This window comes from Schistocerca piceifrons, chromosome 11, assembly GCF_021461385.2.
Source record: "Schistocerca piceifrons isolate TAMUIC-IGC-003096 chromosome 11, iqSchPice1.1, whole genome shotgun sequence".
In the NCBI taxonomy this organism is placed as follows: domain Eukaryota; kingdom Metazoa; phylum Arthropoda; class Insecta; order Orthoptera; family Acrididae; genus Schistocerca; species Schistocerca piceifrons.
The window spans coordinates 169,814,999-169,838,802 of NC_060148.1; the positions used below are offsets into that span (position 1 = coordinate 169,814,999).

Below are 23,804 nucleotides of genomic sequence, written 5' to 3' on the forward strand. Positions count from 1 at the left end.
TAGGTGCCGCCACAACTAACTTCTGCCGTCAAATATATGTAGCGCTACACAGGCATGCTTTGCAGGTACAAAGAGAAATACTGGCGCCAAAACCTGTGCATCCGTAAATAAATTAAAAGAAAATGTAGAAGAATGTAAACATTATGCCATGTATTCTTTTGTGTTTGCTGCTGTGTCATTTAAATTCTGTCTACCTAATAAACTACGAAGCTAGAGTGAGACAACAGCAAATGCGGAAGAATATACATATCATGTCATGTTTATATTCGTATTATTCTTATGCTGAATAGTGATAGTCAGAAATGAACCTCAGCAAGTGACTAGATTTTTAAATCTAAGGTGACTAATTTCTGTGCAGAACGCAATGCACGAAAGAGGCGTCTGGAAAATTTTCAAAGGGAGAAAATTTTTCGTTAAACTCCAGTTCACAACATCTTCTCTCATACGCTGTCTATTATTTGGTTTTTGTTGGGCATTATCTAAGAAAGCAGCTGTGTAAGCAACAACAAATAGCAGTCTCTTGCCATTGTTTCCTGTAAGAGACAATTTCTCTCTTTTTTTTTTTTTTGTTTTTTTTTTTATTGTAAGCCACGGTAGCGCGTACAAAAGCAAGCCATGCCGCAAGCGGGGACAGGTTGTAAACACTCATTGTCAGTATGCGACAAACAGTGAATGACACAGTACAATAATGGTTTTGCAGCTTAGAGTGACTTAAACACCTATAACAAAGAGAACAGCAATCATCAGATCAGATCAAAGCAAAATAAGCAATCGATTCAAACCAGACGAAGCACGTGAGAAAGGAAAAGTACCCGTATAATGCCTGACACACAGCAATGAATATTTAGAGAAAATAGTTGCGTGGAGATAGCAGCGATTGCTTGTATATGATTACTTACTGATATAGCTTTACAGTGTAAATTGCCCTGAAGATGACCCCATCTCAGGTTGAAACCGGTTGGCGACAAAATAAATAATGTGACTGTGACTGTCATTTTGATTAATTGACATAGAAATGGCTACTTGGTAAAGCTTAACTGTTAAGCCTACGACTCGGACCAAACTACTGTAGCTCTATCTTCATCCATTCGACCTAAATTGTCTCTCACTTTAGAGTGGTCTAAAACTTTTCTCTCCCCTTGAATTTAGAACCTCACATTTCAGGTGCAGCTTAGATTGGGAAATTTTTTTTTTTCGTTGATTTAGTCTCATTTTTCGAGTGCGGCTTAGACTGGGTTCGAGTGAAGATGGTAAGGTTTATGCTGTCAGTTATTCTGAGCCTTAGGGAAGGTATTTTTGGCACTATAATCTTCGTTCCTTGGTAAATGGTTTTGATCTTCATTCAGTTATTTACACAATACTGTAAAATAAAGTACACATCATAAGTCTTTGTATTGTGTGCTATACACGTATAGCCCGTGTTACTGTGTGACAGCAACCATTCGCAAAATTCATTGTTTCTAAATTCGTATGTGTTTCCTTTGACGTCGCGCACAGCCAAGTGTGGCGTGTGTATGCCTGTATCTTGTTCTGCTTTGAAATCAGAAAAGTAGTTCCTTTCTTTGCAAGTGCATTTTTAAATTTTTTAGTGCCACTCCCATTGCAAGTATATTTATTATCGCAGTAAGCACCACGTCTTTTTCTCCTTTGCATGTAGCATTTGTTTTCACTTACCTTCACACGCTCATCGCCGCAATTTTGGCAATCAGAGAAGCCAGAGTTGTCTGCCGAGGCTGCTTCCGCCTTATTTCTTTTACACTTTTTGCACTCTAAAATCTTTTCACACGCTCACTTGCGATCACCCTTGCATTCTTTACCAAAGCAATACAGTAGAGTCTCGATAGTGCGAGTTTCCAATAATGCGAGCCTCTTTCATAAAAAAGAAAAAAAAGAGGTTGCAATGATCTACTTTGTTTCACTGACATGATAAATAATAAAAGGGAGAGTACAGCTTAGTGACAAAGCAGACAACAATGCAGTCAACACCGACGGTTAGCTCGCTGCCCTGTTTCACGAACATCTGTCGTCAGTATGGCACGAAATACCCCGACTGCTGCCGGCTGCTACCGATCAAAACTGGGCAGTTCGTACGCCGCCGTAGTTCCCAGCACCTGTGCTGTACAGTGCTGTGTGTCGTTTTGTTTGTTGACTGTGTGTTCCGTTGTACACCTTACAAAGATAACTGCTGTAACAAAAAAGAGGAAATTTGTGCCTTTGCATCTAAAATTAGAAGCACCAAGAAGACTTGACAAAGGAGAAACAATAAAAAAAACTTGCTCTCGAATATGGTGTAAGTGAAGTTTACTGTTGCTAACTGGCGAAGAAAGCGACTTGAATTGGAACAGTTTTCTTCACAGAAATGCTCACACGAATCTCTGTCGAAGTATAAAGACGTAGGACTTAAAAAAAAACAAGTGCGGCATTGTTCATGTGGTTTACCTAACAGAGACAGAAGGGTCATCTGATTTCTGGCCCAATCTTGCAAGAAAAAGCTTTGTTTTTCAGAAGCCAGCTGCAGGAAGCAGATGACAATTTCGCCGCTAATGTGGGCTGGCTCGACAAGTGGAAGAAGAGGTATGGAGTGTGTCAACTAGACGTATGTGGAGGAAAAACTCTCTGGTGACGCTCGGGCCGTTTCAAAATTTATCGTAGAGTTTAAAAAAATCATAACTGACGAAACTGGGCTAAATTTTAAAATGTTAAGAGTTAGAACACTTGCTTCTTGTGAAAAAAATTGCTCCTGGGCACAAAAAGGGAGAGAGCGGCTCACAGTTATGGCAGCTTCAAATGCGACTTAAAACCACAAACTGAAACTATTTGTGATTGGGAAGTTTACCAAGTCAAGAGCATTCGAGAATGTATCCATCTCAGCTCTTCCGGTTGTCTATACATTTCAGAATAATGCCTGGATGAATCAGGAAATCTTCAAGAACTGGTTTTTTAACTCATTTGTACCTGACGGTAAGAATTTTTTAAAAGGAAGGGGACTGCCATACAAAGCAATTTTGCTCACGGATAATGCGTCCTCACATCCGAGTACAGGAGAACTGCAGTGTGACGGTATCCGCGCCTTGTTTTTCCCACCAAACGTCACCTGTCTCATTCAGCCCACGGATCAGGGCGTTCTGGAATGTCTAAAACAAGTATCGACGGCGATTGCGATTGCTACAGTCAATGCTGCATTCCGAAGACAACGAAAGCATTGTAGGAGCTTTGAAGAAAGTGACTTTGAAGGACGTCGTGTACTGGATTAGTGAATCTTGGAGCCAAATAGTCAGAAACAATTTCTAAGTCTTGGAGTAAAATTCTACAGGAAAGTGTGCCAGACACAGAAACTGAAGATTCAGCAGATGAAGACGATCAGCCACTGTGTACTTTAATCAGTGGATTGCCAGGGTGTGAAGAGGTGGCAGGAGGCGAGTGGTTAAATCCGGACCAACGGTTGGAAGTGACAGACTCTTCTGTAATTTACACGGCTGACATTCGACGGCAGTGCGAGGGTGACGAGGCAGCGGATGCACCGGTGACGAGTCACACGGATGGCTGCGCTGGCCTCGAGGCCGCCATGTGCTCCGTGGAACAGCAGCCTGAGGCGACACTGCCGCGAGCAAACGTCGCACACACTTTACTATTACTTGGCTAAATAAATAATTCTGCCAATGCAAATGCGTGTGTAAATACTTTTATTTTAATAAAGTTCATATTTTGACCTGTATTACTTACAATATCATAATATTTCTTTTTCCCATTTAAATTTCGGTCGTCCGAGTTTTTGACAGTTCGAGGTGGTTCCGGTCCCATTTACCTCGAACTATCGAGACTCTACTGTGTGTCTTGCACTTTCTGCATTAAATCCTTGGCTGTTTACCTTTATGCTTTGGTCTTAAACACAAGGTGCACATTTTTCCTGTATCTTTTATGCAGAAGTATTTGTCATTCTGATTGCAGGATTCGTCACACGTCTTGCAATAGACATTCTGCCTAAAAGAAACTCTTCATATTGTTGAAGCCATTGTGGTGGTCATTATTTAAGTACAAATAGTGTTGGTCCCTTTTCGCCGCCAGAGGAATGCATAACTGTGTTAAAATTAACAGCGGAAACAACTTTAATCTGAACATTCAAAAAAAGCTGCTGCATCGTCGATATCATCCAGACTGAAACCTTCTTCACAGTTCTTTGAGTCTCGCTCACAACTCTTTTGCTAATCCTTCCTGCGGAGCTCTCCCTTTCCTAGTGTAGAGAGCGTCATTATCTGTCAGTTCATCGCACAAGTATGTTTCTAGTGATCATTGCTCGAGGACCGCACAGGCTATCGTTGTTGTTTATTTTGTTTATACTTCTCTTGCCAATTATATCTTTCGTAATATTTACTATTTTTGTTTCACTTTGAACCTCTACCTCCACCTATTTCGTAGACCTCAAAGTAAAATTTGGTGGTGTTTGTGTTTATATTTTCATTGGATCATTGGACGTTACTATTCTTTCAATCTGATCAAGTAGGTGTGAATCGTTGAATTTAAATTCCTTTTCGATGAAATTGATTGATTAAAATAGTTTTCAGCAACTATTTTCGTTTCGTCTCATTGCTTGAAATCGGACAATTTTCTTACTGCATTTGTATAGCATTTCTAACAGCTTTCATTAGTTACTCGGGATTACCTTTCTTAGAGTCTTTGATTGTAACGATATAAGCTGTCTGCCAAACGTTATTTCCTTAACAATACTGTACGATCACAGGATTGAATCTCGAGCGGTAGCTTCTTTTCTTTCACTGAAGTGAACAGTTCTTTTTTGAACAGAAATATTTGGCCTAGTTTTCCTGTTTTCGTGGAGCCGCGCCGTTATTTTTCTTCGAAAACCTCTGTAGAGAATTGAATGTGCCGAATTGCTTCAAAACGTTCCTTTTCTGAGTTCACCAAGTCCAGTAGGCCTTTCTTTGTATGTACTACAGAGTAACCTTTGACCCTACTTTTCCTTGCTATTTTTTTCAGTTCACGAGAAGTTTTCGGAGAAAAGTCTCCGTAGTTAAACAAACCACTATCATTTGCTGCTGAGGAAACTCATTCTATAGCTTCAACAAGTGCTGCTTTCTTCATTTTGTACAAACCTTTGATTCTGAGGTCTTATGCAAGGGCTCTTAATTCCTTAAGTTTTATTTTCTTTAACCTTCAAGTTTTTTTCTTCATTTGGCTCATCTAAGGACCACGCACCAGTTTCAGTGCCTCCTTCTTTGTTGTTCTTTCTTTTTCCTTTAGTATTCTTTCATCTTTTCACTACATATGCTTTTTCTATCCTGGGACCATTTTGACATGTCTTTTTCTCCCTCTTGCCTTGGAATCCTTCAATTTTTTACGCTTCCCTCTTGAAAATCTTTCTGTTTCATCTTTCTCACTCATGTTGTTTCTTTCCATATCTTTCCTAACTTCCTGAGTCCAGGCTATTGTTGACTTCTTGTCCCAAAGATATCTAAAAATCTGTTTGGTTAACCTCTTGCTGTTCATTTTGTGTAAGTGTCCAAAAAATAGCAATTGCCTCTTTTGTAGTGTTCCATTTTTTCAATGCTACGATAAACTTCTTCATTGCTTCTTGATTTCCATATCTCTGTATTTTTTGGTGGCCCAAATATTTTTCGAATTTCTTTCTAGGACTTCAGTTTTGTATAACTCGTAGTTCAGTACTAAACATTAATTTCCATAAAGAAACTCTGGTTTTTCTACTGTGTTGTAGTGCTGTCTTCAAATTTTTAGACAGGCATCTTTTGTTGCAGATATTCCTTGTTATTTCACAAGTGCAAATATTTAAATTTATTTACCATCTTTATCTGGCCAATATCTGTTGCTATGAATTCCAGAGCATTTTTTTATATTTGTCATAAATTTTATTTGTCTAAGATATTCAACCTGCTTTGTTGGCTATTTCTTCTAAGAGACTGATTTGTATTCCAGCATTTGTTAGATTTTCAGAAAGAATGGCAAAATCATTGGCAAATGCTAAACAGTGAATTTCAATACCTTTGTTTTTAGTTCCCAGTCTGACTGGTGATAGCTTCTGCTCTTTCAGTTTTTGTTTCCACTCTCTTACTAGTTTTACTCTTTTCTCTAGTGCACAGTTAAGAGGAGTGGAGACAAGCCATTACATTTCCTTCCACCTGTTTTTATGCCGAATGCCTTCGATATAGCACCCCGAAAATTTACTTTTGATGTGGTGTTTGCAAACGTTTCAACGAATAAGGTTTGCTAATTTAGGTTTGATGCCAGATTCTCTGTTCATTTATCAAGTGTTTCGCTATAAACAGAGTGAAATGCATTTTTAAAATACATAAATATTACAACTACACTCCTGGAAATTGAAATAAGAACACCGTGAATTCATTGTCCCAGGAAGGGGAAACTTTATTGACCCATTCCTGGGGTCAGATACATCACATGATCACACTGACAGAACCACAGGCACATAGACACAGGCAACAGAGCATGCACAATGTCGGCACTAGTACAGTGTATATCCACCTTTCGCAGCAATGCAGGCTGCTATTCTCCCATGGAGACGATCGTAGAGATGCTGGATGTAGTCCTGTGGAACGGCTTGCCATGCCATTTCCACCTGGCGCCTCAGTTGGACCAGCGTTCGTGCTGGACGTGCAGACCGCGTGAGACGACGCTTCATCCAGTCCCAAACATGCTCAATGGGGGACAGATCCGGAGATCTTGCTGGCCAGGGTAGTTGACTTACACCTTCTAGAGCACGTTGGGTGGCACGGGATACATGCGGACGTGCATTGTCCTGTTGGAACAGCAAGTTCCCTTGCCGGTCTAGGAATGGTAGAACGATGGGTTCGATGACGGTTTCGATGTACCGTGCACTATTCAGTGTCCCCTCGACGATCACCAGTGGTGTACGGCCAGTGTAGGAGATCGCTCCCCACACCATGATGCCGGGTGTTGGCCCTGTGTGCCTCGGTCGTATGCAGTCCTGATTGTGGCGCTCACCTGCACGGCGCCAAACACGCATACGACCATCATTGGCACCAAGGCAGAAGCGACTCTAATCGCTGAAGACGACACGTCTCCATTCGTCCCTCCATTCATGCCTGTCGCGACACCACTGGAGGCGGGCTGCACGATGTTGGGGCGTGAGCGGATGACGGCCTAATGGTGTGCGGGACCGTAGCCCAGCTTCATGGAGACGGTTGCGAATGGTCCTCGCCGATACCCCAGGAGCAACAGTGTCCCTAATTTGCTGGGAAGTGGCGGTGCGGTCCCCTACGGCACTGCGTAGGATCCTACGGTCTTGGCGTGCATCCGTGCGTCGCTGCGGTCCGGTCCCAGGTCGACGGGCACGTGCACCTTCCGCCGACCACTGGCGACAACATCGATGTACTGTGGAGACCTCACGCCCCACGTGTTGAGCAATTCGGCGGTACGTCCACCCGGCCTCCCGCATGCCCACTATACGCCCTCGCTCCAAGTCCGTCAACTGCACATACGGTTCACGTCCACGCTGTCGCGGCATGCTACCAGTGTTAAAGACTGCGATGGAGCTCCGTATGCCACGGCAAACTGGCTGACACTGACGGCGGCGGTGCACAAATGCTGCGCAGCTAGCGCCATTCGACGGCCAAAACCGCGGTTCTTGGTGTGTCCGCTGTGCCGTGCGTGTGATCATTGCTTGTACAGCCCTCTCGCAGTGTCCGGAGCAAGTATGGTGGGTCTGACACACCGGTGTCAATGTGTTCTTTTTTCCATTTCCAGGAGTGTATATCTTTGGACTTTGTAAATCTATGACGAATTATGGACTGTAGGTTGAAAATCTGTTGTCAGCAAAATCTGCAGTTTCTAAAACCAGTCATACTCTACCAAATGGTTACCAAGTGTTGCTCCTTCCATGTTTAATAGTATTGTTGAAAATTTTGTTACACGTTATATATTTTTTTAATCCGTGTTTCTGCTAATTCAGTTTTCGTGACACTGTTTGTGCGCACGAACCGCTGCAAAGCATTCCCTGTTGTAATCTGTGGCACACTAAGAGAAGCAGGATGTGGCGGCGTTGTCAGCAGCTGCTCTCTTCCGTCAACAGATGTCGCCGAGGTTTGCGCCGTGTAAATTACTGCAGTACGTGTTCTGCTTTACTCGTTACGGAAATGCATTGCGAGTGTAAGATTCTTTTACCACATTGATACAACAATGTGCCGAATTACGAGGACTATGAAACGCTGAAAGGCACACTTAAGATATATAAAGGTTACAAGAATGTCAATGGCTGTGACGTTGACGATATCGAATTCTGTCAAATTCTTACGGTTTATCGACGATAAAAATCACAGTAAACGTGACACTTTAAAATTTCTCCTTAAATATATTTGCAAAGTACGATTAAAAGCTTGTTAAACTAGCGAAGAAAACAGGACGTTTGAACAGCTGAAAAGTTAGTTCAACGAGTGGAAGACGAAGCCGATATTAGAATACGAGGAGTATAAGAAAGGCATCCAGCCTGTGACGGATAAACTGAATGCTTTAGAGAAAGAAGTTACTGGTGCTATAGCGAAAAATCGAGAGGTTGAAAGAGCTAGTTCCTTAGGAAGGGAATTATGACAATGTGTGTCCTATTCCGCCTACAACTGAGGAATAACCTTTTGAAAGAAGTTTATTTGTGGATGATGATGCGATCACGCGAAAGACACGTAAGAGGCTTGAGCCCTCGTTGTAGCAAATTGAGGAAGAAGACCGGGAGGACATGAAGGCTGTTAGAAACTAAACAACACCTTATGTTGGGCTGAAAGTGTCAAAATGCTCGGGTGGTGTCGTCGTACAGTATTTGGCTTAAGATTTGACAGTCGAAAGCACTACATGGGCGGTTCCGAACTAACGTTTAACAATGACACCATTTCTGTCAAAGGTAGCAGTTTTCAGTGCCAGCAATGAATTCATGAAACTGCTAACCCGAAAAAAACGTAGCATTCGAAGACTACACGCCTGATGACCGTGAAGCATATACAACTATGCTGAAGGAAACTAATGCAATATTTCACCACTATGATGCAAATACGAATAAACCCAAGTCAAACCGCAGTGAAAAGTACATCATCATTATTCCGATGTAGCAGTCGTTTGTCTTGTGTAGTAATTCTACATCAGTGGCCAGTCACCAGTCAATAGCAAAAGAACCTGTTTAGTATATAGAATTCATTCTAGAAACATCCCCCAGGCTGTGGCTAAGCCATGTCTCCGCAATATCCTTCTGCAAGGTTCGCAGGAGAGCTTCTGTGAAGTTTGGAAGGTAGGAGACGAGGTACTGGCGGAATTAAAGCTGTGGGGGTGGGTCGTGAGTCGTGCTTGGGTAGCTCAGTCGGTAGAGCACTTGCCAGCGAAAGGCATAGGTCCCGAGTTCGAGTCTCGGTCCGGCACACAATTTTAATCTGCCAGCAACTTTCTGTTGAGTATGTTTGGATGAATGACCTCAGATCTAATCGACTAGGTGATGGTGGTTCACGGTGAAGAGAACGCAGCTGGTAGGTCGCTGGGGTTTGCAGAAATGAAAGAACAGGGAAGCGGGCATGAAGTGTTCCGGACAAACCCGCAGTGTGACTAAACACCACGATGGACCCATCACATGCCTTTCATTGTGCCACCTGCGTGCAGGTACCGTTTTTAGCAAAGTGTTTATCGGTATGCCTGAACGTCCAACGTTTTATTTTAAAGTCTCGCTGTAAAGGGGATAGGCAGGCTGCTAGCTCAGGGTGTATACGACCCGGGAGATCCGCGAAAAACCCGGGAATTTTTTGATCTGTGAGGAAAGCGGGAATTGTTTAGAATTGGGGGAAGTTTTCGTTGTTTTAGTTTTCAGTTAAATTTTCGTCATTTTGATTGGTGAGAAACAATTCTCTCATCCTGCTACTGCAGAATAATACTGCAGCAACAAAACATGAACGACAGAAAAGAAACGAAAATAAAAGTTTAGTTGCGAAGGAAATGCGCCACATACAACAACAAAACACAGTGCTCATACAAGCTTCTGCCAACAGCAAAGTATGTCGAAGGCTTTAGGAAGACTGTGCAGTGCTCGATAACAACAAATTGCTTCCGATGGGCGTGACGTGACGACTGTTTGAATTGGATTCGTGTGAACAGTTGCGGGCTGTCTCTCGCGCATGCGCAGTTGAGTGGCGTGTGAGCGGTCCCTCCTCCCTGTTGTGGTTACAGAAGTGTGGCTGGGAGCCGCAGTCTGACGTCGCCGCCCTCGGGAAATGCGGTGGACCCGGGGCTGGTGCAGAGAGCAGCCCGAGCTGTGGTGGGCGGGTGGGTCGCCTCCACGTGGCCTGTGTATACCTTCAGCGGTTTTACTGTCTCCTCCTCGTTTATTGCGCTCACATTAAATTAAAGGAAAACGGATTTTTGTGACAGGGAGCTGTCAACTGAATTAAAATACGTTCGCTAAAGTATGTTACTAGTTTCAGATTCTATTTCCACCTTTCTGACAGGCAAGAAGTAATCGCTTTGCAGAAGAGTCAAGTTATTTTTCAAGGTTCGCTAAAGAGATTAAGCTTTTAATAATCTTTTCCGCTCACGCAGTCAATTTATTTGAAACAGTGTTTAATTTCACACTATTGCCTAGTTTCAACTGTTCGCTCCGCATCAAGTGCACTTATGGCATTATAAAGAACTAAACATGATGTAATGCAGTACAGGTGCTGCAAGAAAATTAACATCGGAATCTCGACTTAGGAATGCACGCTTTAAGGTGAATAGTGCATTTGAGTGTGGTGCACGAAATCCCGATGCTCTTGTTCCTTTCGTGACATAATGTAAGATCTTTCAGAGTGTTTCACACGTAGGAACATGAGGGCCTCCTGCGTCATCGTAGCTGCGCAAGCGCGGTGACTCCTTCCACCTGGCGCTCTCTGTCAGCTGCTGACACGAACCTCATATTTCTAGCAGGTCGCGGGAAAACACTGCGAATGGTGATTCGAGAAGCGTTACATTCAAAGCAAATTTCCTTTTACGCGAGGTGGACTGTGTGCGAGAATGTACGATGAATTTATTAAATCACAAAGCGTTTGACTCTCATTTAAAAATAACTCTTTGAGGAGGACCGTTTAGAAGGATTTCCAGTCCATAAGATCAGACATTTATCGCGTTATTAAAAATTTTACTGACACGTTTGTGTGATGTGTTGAAGTGTAACACGCGCAAACAAGATCAAGATTATATGTGCAAGCTTCTCTTGCAGCTTATTAATCTTTGAGACAAATATTATATGTGAATGCTGTGTGTATTGATTTAAACTGTCAACTTTTCTTATTTGCGTCTTGGCGCTACTTACGAGTGATGTTGCTGTTGGCTGACTACATCGCGTGTCGTGTGCTGTCATCAGCTGGCGAGATCACGTGACTTGAGCTATGGCTGGCTTACAGAAGCTCACCGCAATCTCGATTTCAATGTATCGGAAAGTGACGTGCGGTGTTTGGTGGAATCCTCCATAATAGGAACATATGGACGACATCAGAGGTCTTGCAAAACGTTTTTTTTTTCCCCCGCTTAGTTTCGTTTTCTAATGTGGCGGGAAATTGTACGTCGGTATAACAGTCAGAGAATTGTTGAGTTCTACAATGGCGAGGAAGAGTATAGTGTCGCTTAACACGGAAAAAGTGTATTTTGACCCGGGAGAAAGACTATTTTTAACCGAGAAGCCGAGGAAAAATGCGTGAACTTTTTTCCCCTTGTGCACGTATACACGCTGTATAGCTTGTTGATGTACAAAACATGTGATAATAAGTCGATAGTTGCACAACTCTAGAACCAGCAGTATATTTACAATGTGCAGCCGATATTTTTATAGGCAGTAGTGTCCCGATATTTTGCCCGCCGATACACACTTTTTTCAAGAAATCGAGTGTCGATATTGACATTTTAATTAGTATCGATGTATTGGACACTCCATATTTTTAGAAATATCGACATCCTGGTGTAGCGCCGACTACCTTCCCGCAGCCGAAGTGTGTCGATTGCGGCCGTGCGGCCATCAGAGAAGACGGCGGCAGGCCTTGCAGGCGAGCCAGCCGAGTACAGGGGGCAGCCCGGCCGACGCTCGGCCCTCCCTGCAGCTCGCGTGCGCCACGCCGCAGCCGCCTGCGTCTGCAGACACGGCTGTCGCACGGCTCAGCCTAACATTCGACCTGGTCTCTGCCTGAAGGCACGCGGTTGCTTCCTGACGGTGAAACACCTGGTCTCAGGTCGAAATTACAAACTACTCGCAATTGTACGTAGACGGAATACACTTTATTTAAATACTTTGAGCCCATACTGAAGTGTGTTGGACAGTCGCTGACAGGCGGTAGGGGGCGTCGCTTGTGAGGGTCGCCTGCCCTGGCCGCCCTCTGCCCTGGACGCGGTACAGTGTGTCCGTCAAGTCGTGCGCCCTCTCCGCTCCGCAGTGCTGTCCCGGCGACCCAGTCTGGCCACACAGCCTGGCGCCGCTCACTCCCACCTCAGCGACTGCCCTGTCCAGAAAAACGCGACATTACGGAGTAAATTGCACTAACACGCGAACAGGAATCAAATGTCAGCGTTGCCGTATCTCTTAGAAATATAAAAGCGGATGCCTGTTCGTGTGAATGCGTGTTCGTGTACAACTTCATCCACAATTGGCGCATACATTCCGTCCGATACGGTTTTTAAACAAAACATAGTGCAGCTGTACTGGACAATTTAAGCCTTTCCTTCGATGTGGTCTGGCCTGTGTTGCGATCTACGTTTTGTTAACAGACGAGGAAGTTGTATTTCTGTACTCAGAGATGCCATTAGTTACCTATGTTTTCTTCCCGAGTGTCGGGAGGGATTGCTCCACACACAAGTAACCATTAGAGGTGTGTTTCTCTGAAGCTCAAAGATCGGTTACCAGCAGGATGCTGAGGTCACAGGAGGTGACTGCTCAGAGTGAATTAGGAGAAAAAGTTAAAACAGCTGGTAATGAGATGGAGCGCACCAATTTTTAACGGGAAGCGGCTGCAGATTTCGATAGTGGGATACTGGTATGTGTCTGTCATACGCTGGTTGATCTGTATCGTAGAGGGAAGATTTCTACATTTGTAACTCACGGCTAGGCAGAAGTGTATTGAGGGCTGCTGGAAGTTTCGCGTCTGTGATGGTTTCTTTCATTCGGTGTGTGTGTGTGTGTGTGTGTGTGTGTGTGTGTGTGTGTGTGTGTGTGTGTGTGTAGTAGAGTGAGAGAGTGTCGGTGTTTTGTGCAGGAGCCTCTCTCAACAGGAGAGAGGGAGGAGGCTGATAGAGGCGGCCGGGCAGGGCGCGGCGGAGCAGCTGCGCGAGTTGCTGGCGGCGGGGGCGGACGTGGGGGCGAGGGAGGAGCAGTGGGGGAGCAGCTGGACCGCCCTGCACCTGGCAGCAGAGAAGGGTCACGTGGCGGCGGCCAGCTGCCTCGTCGGCGCCGGCGCGGAGGTCGACGCCAGGACCAGCCCGTATCAGAGCACGCCCCTGCACTGGGCTGCAGAGTGTGGCCACGCTGGTGTGGTGCGGCTGCTGGTCGGCGCCTCTGCTGACCTCAACGCCAGGGATCAATGGGGGTGGACGCCGCTGCACAGGGCGGCAATGTTGGGTCACGCAGAGACGGCGGCTGAGCTCCTCCTGGCGGGGGCGGACAGGGGGGCCCGGGATGAGGATGGCAGGACCCCCCTGGACCTCGCCAGGCAGGAGGGAAACCAGGAGCTGGTGGATATGCTGACACAACGCTGACATACGGCATTCAGGAAGCACAAGCAGTTACACCATATGCGTTGGTCTTTCAAATAAAGAATACAAAAAATCAATCCTTTGTTCATTTATTTGTACATACCATTTTGTGCTGTGTATGACAACTCTGGTAACACCGGGACAACGACGAGAGATACCTGTAAACTAACGTGAGGAGCCCTTCAGTCTGTAAAATACTTCACGATCAGTTTTTGCAAAAGCTGAGTAACAACTGAAAAACACTCCACTATTACTAAGCACCACCTGTCTCTCTCAAGATAACGTCAGCACTCAATCTCTTTGAAGACACGAATGGCGCAATATTGTTGGTTGTCTACCACATCACGCAGCTGCACTAACGTTCGTTGTTCGGACCAGACCACTGCATTACCCCATTACTGGAAACTATATGCTGCTAGCGTGCGTGGTGCTATGTTACACCAGCATAAACTGCACCATACTCAGATTACTGGCACACAAGTCGTCCAGTCAGAATGTGTCTTCAGTTGCGATCTCACGCCGAGTTCACTTATGTATCTGCAGTACGCAAATACTTGCCGTCTTTAATTGCAGCCTCACATTGCCAGCAAGAGTTACACCACATACCAGGCAACACTGCACACGGAACGAGTCACACATCAGGCAGATTCGTAGAGTTGACACTATGACGAAAACTAAAATAAATAAAATTCTCTACTTTGGCCCACTAATCGAGCAAGTGCTTCCAGCTGCTGGTGAGATTCTAATGAGCGACTTGCTGTTACGTTAATTCAAATGTAGATCTGACTCTCGATGTAAATTACACACTTTCCCATACTGTCGCCATCTGTACATGAGCGTGTCGTTATTTCCTAACTTTCGTCACCTGAGTCTACGTTGTTTAATAAAATTGACCGAACGAGCAGTGGGGATTTCAAAAACGAAACGCACTACGACAACTAACTTTTAAAACACGGTTCCTCCGACAACAGTGCTACACTGGAGCGAATACCTGGTGGTTACACATAGGGAAGAGATACATGTCCACTGTGCACAGAAGAGGTTCTTATATAAAGTGTCAAGCGATGTGAAAGACTCATAAAATGTTGACGTCGAAAGGGAACTGGCTGCATTGAGCGTGTGAGGTTCCTTTCCTTATCGATTTTTCCAGATTTCAGGTTTCAATGTGACGCTGCAGCTAAGGGAACAGTCCAGAATACAGCAGCAGTGGCGGCGGCGAGCGGGAAGGCGTTCCCCGCGCATGCGCCGGCAGCGGATTCGCCGCGCGGCGTGACGGTGAGTGGCTGGGGTGAAGGCTCGCGAGCCAGCCGTGGGGCCGCGACAGAGACTCGCGCCCGCCAGCCTCCAGTACTCGGCTGCGAGACGGACCTGCAACTTCCCCTCAGTCAGCATCGGCCGCCAGGGCCCACCTGTGGCGCAGCAGGCGGTCACGTGTGTAACCGCTACACGGCGAGACAAACAACTGAGACCCACACATTCACACCAGGCTATGATCGGAAACATAAAACACACTAAATTTTCTGAATATCGCCGTTCGAAAGAGAAACACGACACCATGGCTTCACAATAGTCGGGAAACGGACAGCCACGAAGCATCGCCGTTCACAAACCGCCGAATCACCCGGTGCTGCACAAGCTTCAGATTCGGACTCCACAGACTGAACAGAACATCCGTAAGCAAACACCATCACACAAAGCAGCTACACACAATAAAACATATACCAGAGGAAAATAGTGGCAAGTCCCATATGATCCAGAAATTAAACCAACAAATTAGTAGGGAGAAAAGAAACAGGCCCACACACAGAGAGAGAGAGAGAGAGAGAGAGAGAGAGAGAGAGGCCGATAGTGTAACCAAAATTCAAATTCGTCGCCAAATACTCTCGAGAAGAGTTGAACGCTAACGGCTTTAGCAAAACACAACGTGTGTTTGTGCGTGCAGTGCCCTCAGAACGCAAAAGAATGATGTCGCAAAAAAATTGAGCAATAACATGTATACGCTAAATGTTTTGACGCCAAAATTACGTCGCTGAATAATCAAGAGGTGTGCAGTGCAGGACACCATACAGATAGTCCTGCTAAACTGCGTAATGTAAAAATCACGGTAAGAAGAAAAAAAAACTTTCTTTAGGCCTGTCTTTGTTAGATCAATTAAAACATAAAATATGTTCACTTTCTACAGCTTACAATAATCAGATGTCCACTGGGTATGGCACAGAGGTGCCTAAACATGGTTAGGTAACAAGAAAATTAGTGTTTCAGCATAAAAGGGGAACCTGTTTTCAATCATACATCTATATATTCGCCATTTACTGTAAGAGTTATTTTCAGAACTGCAGTGTCGCCTTTGGGCTCTGAACAAGATTTCATCTCAGCACATGTCAGACTTCAAACTCCTGCGACACACACACACACACACACACACACACACACACACACACACACACACACACACACACACACACGTCCCGATTTTCAGTAACTTCATGTGAACCGTTTCATCTATTTAAATGCTAACTGTTTTACTGCATTTTTTAATAAATGTACTGTGATGGCGTCTTGGAATTTACTACAAATCGGTTAGCTACTCTCACCACCAAATTGTACACACAGATCGCCTGCTTGCATCTAAATAGCTATCCGTTCTGCTGCAAGAACTGCCCAAGTGGCCATATCAGCGAGAGACGTACGAAGAACAAGCAGGAGGGATTGCGGTGCGTCGGCTCACTAACATCGTACAGGAAATAGTTAAGTGCAGCAGTCTCGGGAGGGAAGTTACGGTGTCATTATTGCTTTCTTCCCAGTCGTGGCTACATTCAGAAACATGTACGGAGATTTCGTACCAAATGGGGGTCTTGCGCGTAAAAAAGCGTTCGGAAGAAAAGTAACGAGTAAATATTTGTACAAAGAACGGGTGTTCAAAAATTACAGACTGTATACGACTCAGGACAACCGGAAATCTGGGAGGAACCCGTGAATTTTTTCATTGTTTTAGTTTTCAGATAATTTTTTGTAATTTTGGCTGGTGGGAACTGATTCTGTGGCAAATTCCATCCCGCTACTGGAGAATAACACTGCAGCAATGAAACATGAACGGGAGGGAAAAAAATAAATCTTTAGGTGCAAAGGAAATGCGCCATTTACGACAAGAAAACACAGCTAAAAATATGTCAAAGGCCTTGGGGCGAAGACGATGTGATACTTTGTAACAATAAACTCCTTTCTGTGAGCGTGACGTCACAGCTGCTTACGTCAGGTTCATCTGGGCAGTCGCCAGCGGGCTGATGCGCATGCGCAGTTGACTCGCCTGCGAGCACTACCTTCCCCCGCCCCCCGCTGCTCGGACTGCTCCGGCCGTTAGCTGTACTGCGCGCCCTGGCTGCCGCATTCGCGCATGCGCATAGTTATCTGAGTTGCAGCGAAAGGGGGGGGGGGAGGGTAGTGTCCACGTGACCCGTGTTTGCGTTCAGTGATTTGGCTGCTTCCTCTTCATATACAGCTCCCACGTCTAATGAACACAAAACGTATTTCTGTGGCCGGGAGCTATGAAGCGAATTAAAATACATTAACATATTTATTGAAGGCAAAAATATATTATTAGTTTCACTTTTCTGGATTTTATTTCAAAGTTTTTGGCAGTCAAGCATTAATTGCTTTGCAGAACTATGAAGCTATTGTTGTCAGTTTGCTACACAAATCTGGCGTTACTATTCTCGCTGAGGAAGTCAATTTATTTGAAACGAAGTGTTTCATTCCACAGCTGTTCGTTGAATGTAAAGTGCACGTTTCCATGTATGGCATTATGTCATAATGAAGAGAAAAAAAAAACATGAGATGCTACAGTACTGCTACTGAAAGAAAACTTACGTCCCAAAAACCACACCGAAAAGCTTAATGTCAGGTGGGATCTACTTAATTGTGAATCTGGACAGTGTGCACTTCAGACCGAAGTATTCACGTTAGTATAGTTTACGAAATTCCGATGCACTCGGAGTATCCTCTGACGTCCTGTTTCTTTTATGGCGTAATGTAACACCTCTTTGTGCTTTATACACACAAACACGCGGCCTTCCTACGTCACTGCAGCTGCGCACGCGCAGTAATGCCTGTTATCTGGCGCTCTCTGCCTACTGCTAAGCCGAAGGTATTTGAGACCGTCTCGGGATAGTTTTGTGAATGGTGGTTTGAAAAGTGTTACTTTCAAAGTAAATATGCTTCTACGCAGGATGAATTACGTTGCGTGTGAGGAAGTGGGATGAATGTCTTAAAAAAACAGAGCGTTCGACTCTCGTTTCGAGCCCTGAAGACCAGACATTTACGTCAGTATTTTAAATTTACTGGCAAATTTGTGCGACGTACCTCAAAGTACAACACACGCAATAAACATCTATATTGTATGTGAAAGTTTGGCTTTTCTTGTTGCTACACTTCATATTTTAATGTAAACCCCTAACTTTTCCTATTTGTGTGTTCGCGCTACGTAGGTGATTGCTATTGGCTTAATACAGCGCGTGTCCTATGCTCTGAATGTCTGCTGTCATCGGCTGGCCAAGTCACGTGCCATGACGTCGCAATCTCGATTTCAAAGCTCCGGAAACTAGGGTGCCGTGTTTGGTGCAATTCAAATTTATAGTTTCGTAATACGAAAATATGCAGCGTAGGCCTATATGCTGCTGCAAATGAAAGGCCGTTCAAAAACTTCTCTCCCCGTTCCATTTTTTCCAGGAAGTTCCACGCCAGTGTATAAACCGTAAACCATTCAAAGGATTGATAAGTTTTACAGTTCCGAGGGAAAATTTACTGGAAACCTACCGTCACTTAGCACGGAAAAAGTGTATTTTCACCCGGGGGAAAGCATATTTTTACACCCTGAATTACCAGTAAAAGAATCAACCAAAAAAGAGGTGAGAATCCTGGAGGCCAAAGAAAATGCGTGACCTTTAAGAAGCAGCAAATACACTTTCCCACAACGGAAGTAAGACATCGGGTAAAAATTGTTCTCTGTATCAGGAACCTGACTTCGGTGCGCTCTGCCCCTAAAATCTCGGGTAAATTACTCTAAAAGCTGACTGATATTGTCGTGTTGGTTCCACTAGCGATGGGAACTACAGGAATTACCGAGAATAAGTACCATTCATTTCGTTTACCACTATTATTCATGTGCAACAGGTGTATTTACCGGTTTCCGCTACTTGCAGAAGACTCCAAAGCTTGGAGGGCTTCGCCGTAAAACACGTAACGTGGTAATTGATGTACTCGAAGTCCCCGCTCTGCGACTCGTATTTGTTACATTAGAGGGTGCTGTGGCGTGGCTGGAGGATGCGATATCTTTCATTTCGATAACTCTGCTCAGATGCCTGCAGACGAACCCGTTAAATACTTCGGAGCAGACTGCGAATAACGTAAACAGTAAACGTAGGTGACTGGACGATTAGTCGGAAAACAGACTGCGCGCTGCTAAACAGAAAGGTGGCAGCTGAAGGGCGTGTTGCGCGATGCCACGGAAGTAGCAGCAGGCAGGAGGTAACATTCTTTCTGAGAGTGTGGCTCATGTCCAGTGTGAGAGGGGCCGTGCAGATCCTGATCTACATCTACATGATTACTCTGCAATTCACACTTAGGTGCCTGGCGGAGGGTTGATCGAACCACCTTTAAGCTACTCCCCTACCGTTCCACTCTCGAACAGTTGCGGGAGAAACAAACACTTACATCTCCCCGTGTGAGCTCTGACTTGCCTTATTTCATTATGAAGATCATTTCTACCTGTGTAGGTGGGCGCCAAAAAAATATTATCGTACTCTGAGGACAAACTTGGCGACTGAAATTGCATGGGAAGGTCCTGCCGTAGCAAGAAACGGCTTCGTTTTGACGGCTGTCATGTTAATTGCTGTATCATATCCGTAGCGCTGTCTCGCCCATTTCGCGGTAATACAAGACGACCTGCCCTTCTTTGAACTTTTTCGATCTCTTCCGTGAATCCTGTCTGAGGCGGGTCCCACACTGCACAGCAGTACTCGAGAAGAGGGCGCACAAGTGTAGTGTAGGCGGTCTCTTTAGTGTACCTGTCACGTTTTCTACTTCTTCTGTCAGTAAATGGTAGTCTCTAGCTTGCTTTCTGCACAACATTATCCATGTCATCGTTGCAGTTTAAGGTATAAACAACTTAAACTCTAAGTATTTAGCTGAATTTATATCCCTCAGATTTTTGTGATTTATCGTCTTAGTGGTTTCTTTGTCGTGCTCATGTGGACGACTTCACACTTTCCATGATTTGTAGTCAATTACCACTCCTTGCACCATTCTGATACCTTGTCCAAGTCATTTTGCAATTCGTTTTGGTCATCTGATGACATTGCATGACGGTAAGTGGCTGCACCAGCTAGACACTGTCTAAGAGCACTGCTCAGATTGTCTCGTAAGTGGTGTACGGAGACCAGCAACAGCAGAGGGCCTCTTAACTCTGACTTTGGAGAACGCCAGGCGTTACTTCTGTTTTACTCGATGACTTTCCGGCAGTTACTAAGAACTGTGACTTTTCCAACGAGAAATCACGAATCCAGTCACACAACTCCACAGGTGCGCAATTTAACCAGAAGGGACGGTGGCAAAAGCGATATGGAAACCTAAAAACTACGTAATCAAATTGACGTCCCTTGTCAATAGCAGTCATTAGTTCGTGGTAATAAAGAGCTAGTTGTGTTTCACAAGAGCTTTATTTTCTAAATGCCTGCTGGCTGTTTCTAAATAAATCGTATTCTTCGAGGTGGTTCATAGTGTTCGAGTGCAGTATATGTTCCAAAACGCTACTGCAAACCGAGGTTAGTGATGTGGGTCTGTTATTCAGTGGATTACTCTTATCCCGTTCCTTGGCTATTGGTGTGACTTGCGCAACCTTCCATTCTGCTGGGTACGGAGCTTTCTGCCAGCGAGCGGTTGTATATGGTTGCTAAGTGTGGAGCTATTGTATCAGCATACTGTGAGAGTAACAGACTGGTATACAATCTGGACCGCAAGCTTTGCCTTCCTTGTGGTTTACGCTGTTTTGCTGCACCAAGAATTTCTGCTTCTGAATTACTCATATTGGCAGTTGTTCTCGATTCGAGTTCTGGAATGTTTACTTCGTCCTCTCCTGTGAAAGAAATTCGGAAAACGGTTTGGTAACTCTGCCTTCGTGGCGCTGTCATCAAAAAGATCACCATTGCTATCGCGCAGTGAAGGTATCGATTGCGTCTTCACGGTGTATGCGATACGTGACAACTGGGAAATCCGCGAGAAACCCGGGAATTTTTTCATCCGGAAGAAAACTAGGAAAAACGTGGTATATTTAAAATGCCGCGAATTTATCGTTATTTTAGTCTGCAGTCAAACTTCCGTAAGTTTGACTGGTAAGAACTGATAAACGCCAAAATGTGTCAAAGGCTTCAGGACGAAGACTGTGGAGTACCTCATAACAATAAACTGCTGCCGAGGAGTGTGACGTCACACCTGTTTGCATCAAGTTCGAAAAATGGCTGTGAGCACTATGGGACTTGACATCTGAGGTCATCAGTCCCGTAGAACTTAGAAGTACTTAAACCTAACTAACCTAAGGACATCACATACATACATGGCCGAGGCAGGATTCGAACCTGCGACCGTAGCAGCAGCGCGGTTCCGGACTGGAGCGCCTAGAACCGCTCGGCCACAACGGCCGTCTTAATATCACACCGACGCATCCTTTTAAGCGCAAAACAGCTTAGGCTCTGAAAAGGTAAACTGTTTCACGCGTCCCTTGTCTTCCTAGTACTTTCTGCTCACGAAATGTCCTATACTAAGTGCGTGGTTTGAAGGAACCTGTTTTAAAAAAATCAAATGCCTCACCAATGCAACTTTTTCACACCTCATTCGCCTTCCTACCGTCTTCTGCAAATGCCTTAAATTTGCTACTTGGTAGTCAGATACCGCATCAGTGTGGCTTTTTATGCACAAAACAGCTAGGCCTGAGGCGGTGAACTTTTAACGTTTCGTTACACCAGTTTCCGCTGTCGGTTTGGTTGCGTGCTAGAGTGCATTCCAACCTCCTTGTTCACTTACGTAGCTCGCGATACCTGTTGCGGAAATTTTTCATTTTCCCCTCAGATCAGAAAATAAGTTTTGTTTGAGGACCCCGCCTTCTGTGTTGTGCGCTTCTGATGCGTTCTTCTCGTCGTCATTCCGCTACACGGGACCAGCCGTAGTGCTTCTGGAATCTCGACACGCCGGCTTAGACCGCTGTGTAGTTTACCTCCCATCTTTTGCGATCCTGCTGACATATTCTTGTGTAACCGCGCGGCAGGGAGATTGTAAACGTTGTAATAACCATCTCCAGACTGTATCGAGCAACAACTGGTCATTTTCAGAGTTCTTCTTCACTATCGCGAAATTAGTGGGGGGAGTGTCACGGATACGATACCGCAGATGGGGTGGCAGAGATTAAAATAGTGGCGCTTTTCCATGCGACGAGATGTTATACGAAATTTCGGTCACCGGCTTTCTGATCGCAATACGAAAATGTTTTGCTGCCGTGCAACACGTAGGGAAGAATCCTTTCAAAGCCTTAGTGAGTATTTGTACAGGTTTTTTTGCGACGTTGTACCAGTAAGTACGGATAGCGGAAGTGCTCTCTCCACGACAGACTTTGGTGACGTCACAACACGGACAGCCGCGAAGAATTTATCGCGAGCGATTTCGCACCATGGCGTATACCCTAGTGAGCTTGTCGTCGTGTTCTTCTCTCCTATATAATACATTTAGTACCCTGAAAGATTCACCCTTTTATGACGAAACAAAGAGTTTTGGATTCTATTGTGTCTACCTTTTGTTATAATATATTTGCGCTACACCTTGAAGACACACAATTGACGGACATCTGTCAGACCGTTTCTTACGCTCCGGGTTAGAAGCGCCAAACGAGTACCTGTTTCCCGCTTTATTCCTGCCTCTACAAGCCGGTCACGTGACCTGTGCTGGCTGCAGGTCACCACTGCTGTAACGTCTTCCGTCTCGAAGTTCTGCTGCAGTCTGCTCCATATTCAGGGCGTATACACAAACTATGACTTACAACGGAACAGTCCAGTAAGACATGTCGAAATCCACTCTGAAATTTTTTACAGAGGAAGAAAACATCGAAAGAAATGGATTGCCAAACTTTTAGCTGCTAAGGAGCACTGCAAGTATTTTGTAAAAAAATGTTGAAGTTACGGTGCACCATTTTTTGCCGCGCCGAGAGCAGCTTACGACAGCGGTTTGTACAGCCCTGCCCGGCTAGCGCTGGACACGCAGACTGCAATTCTGAGCACCTGAAGCCTGGCTTACGTTGTGTCTAGGAATCCTACATACTCGGTTCGCTAGACATAAACAGTCAAACAACTCGTACGAATCAATTTCATTGCGAAACACAATTACGATTACTCAACTTTGATACGTGTCGCAGGCAACGGGCGGGATACAGAATAGTCAGTCTGCATTGTAAGAGACGAACAAGTCTGTGCTACGCAGGGGCAGCCGCCGCCGAAGCCGCGGTCCGCCTGCAGTCGGGGGCGGCGCCGACGCCGCCTCCACGCGGGGGCTGCTGGTGGCGCGTTGTCGTCCTGGAGGGAGGCCGTTCTCTGGTGTGCGGCTGGAACCGTCTGTACGGAGGAGAACTGCCTGTGAACGCTGTCTTACTGGTTTCTACTCTCTGGAGCTAATACTCGCCACACAGGATACAGCTCCGTCCTGCTACAGCCACGACGCGAAACTTTGGTGTTCAGTGAGGATTATTTTGCGTGTCAAGCGCACTCTTCTTGACGGAGCATCCAAAATGGAGCAGGGAAGCAGGAATTTAAGTGTCTCAATTTGTACGGAAGCGTGACATGCGCGGAGATCGTGCTCTTTGCAACGGAGTCGCATCTCCATCTCTCGTTACCACTGGTCCAAAGTTTTCCTCGTATGTCGGCTGCCGTCTTTCCCTGGCTTCTCACTACCACTGAGGGGAAATTACAAACAGACCGCCAGTTACCGACTTCGAGTATCATCTGAAGAGGAGGCGACACAGCTAGCGT

General features: G+C 45.2%; 1 protein-coding gene across 1 annotated transcript in view; it reads left to right on the forward strand.

Moving 5' to 3' along the window:
- LOC124720488 (protein roadkill-like) overlaps nucleotides 1-13,677 on the forward strand; it is a 100,934-nt gene extending 87,257 nt beyond the window's left edge. Inside the window, exon 4 of the mRNA XM_047245850.1 lies at nucleotides 13,248-13,677. Coding sequence (XP_047101806.1) covers nucleotides 13,248-13,553 — 306 coding nt within the window. The 3' untranslated portion in view covers nucleotides 13,554-13,677. The remainder of the gene's footprint in view (nucleotides 1-13,247) is intronic.
- The last annotated feature ends 10,127 nt before the right edge of the window (nucleotides 13,678-23,804 follow it).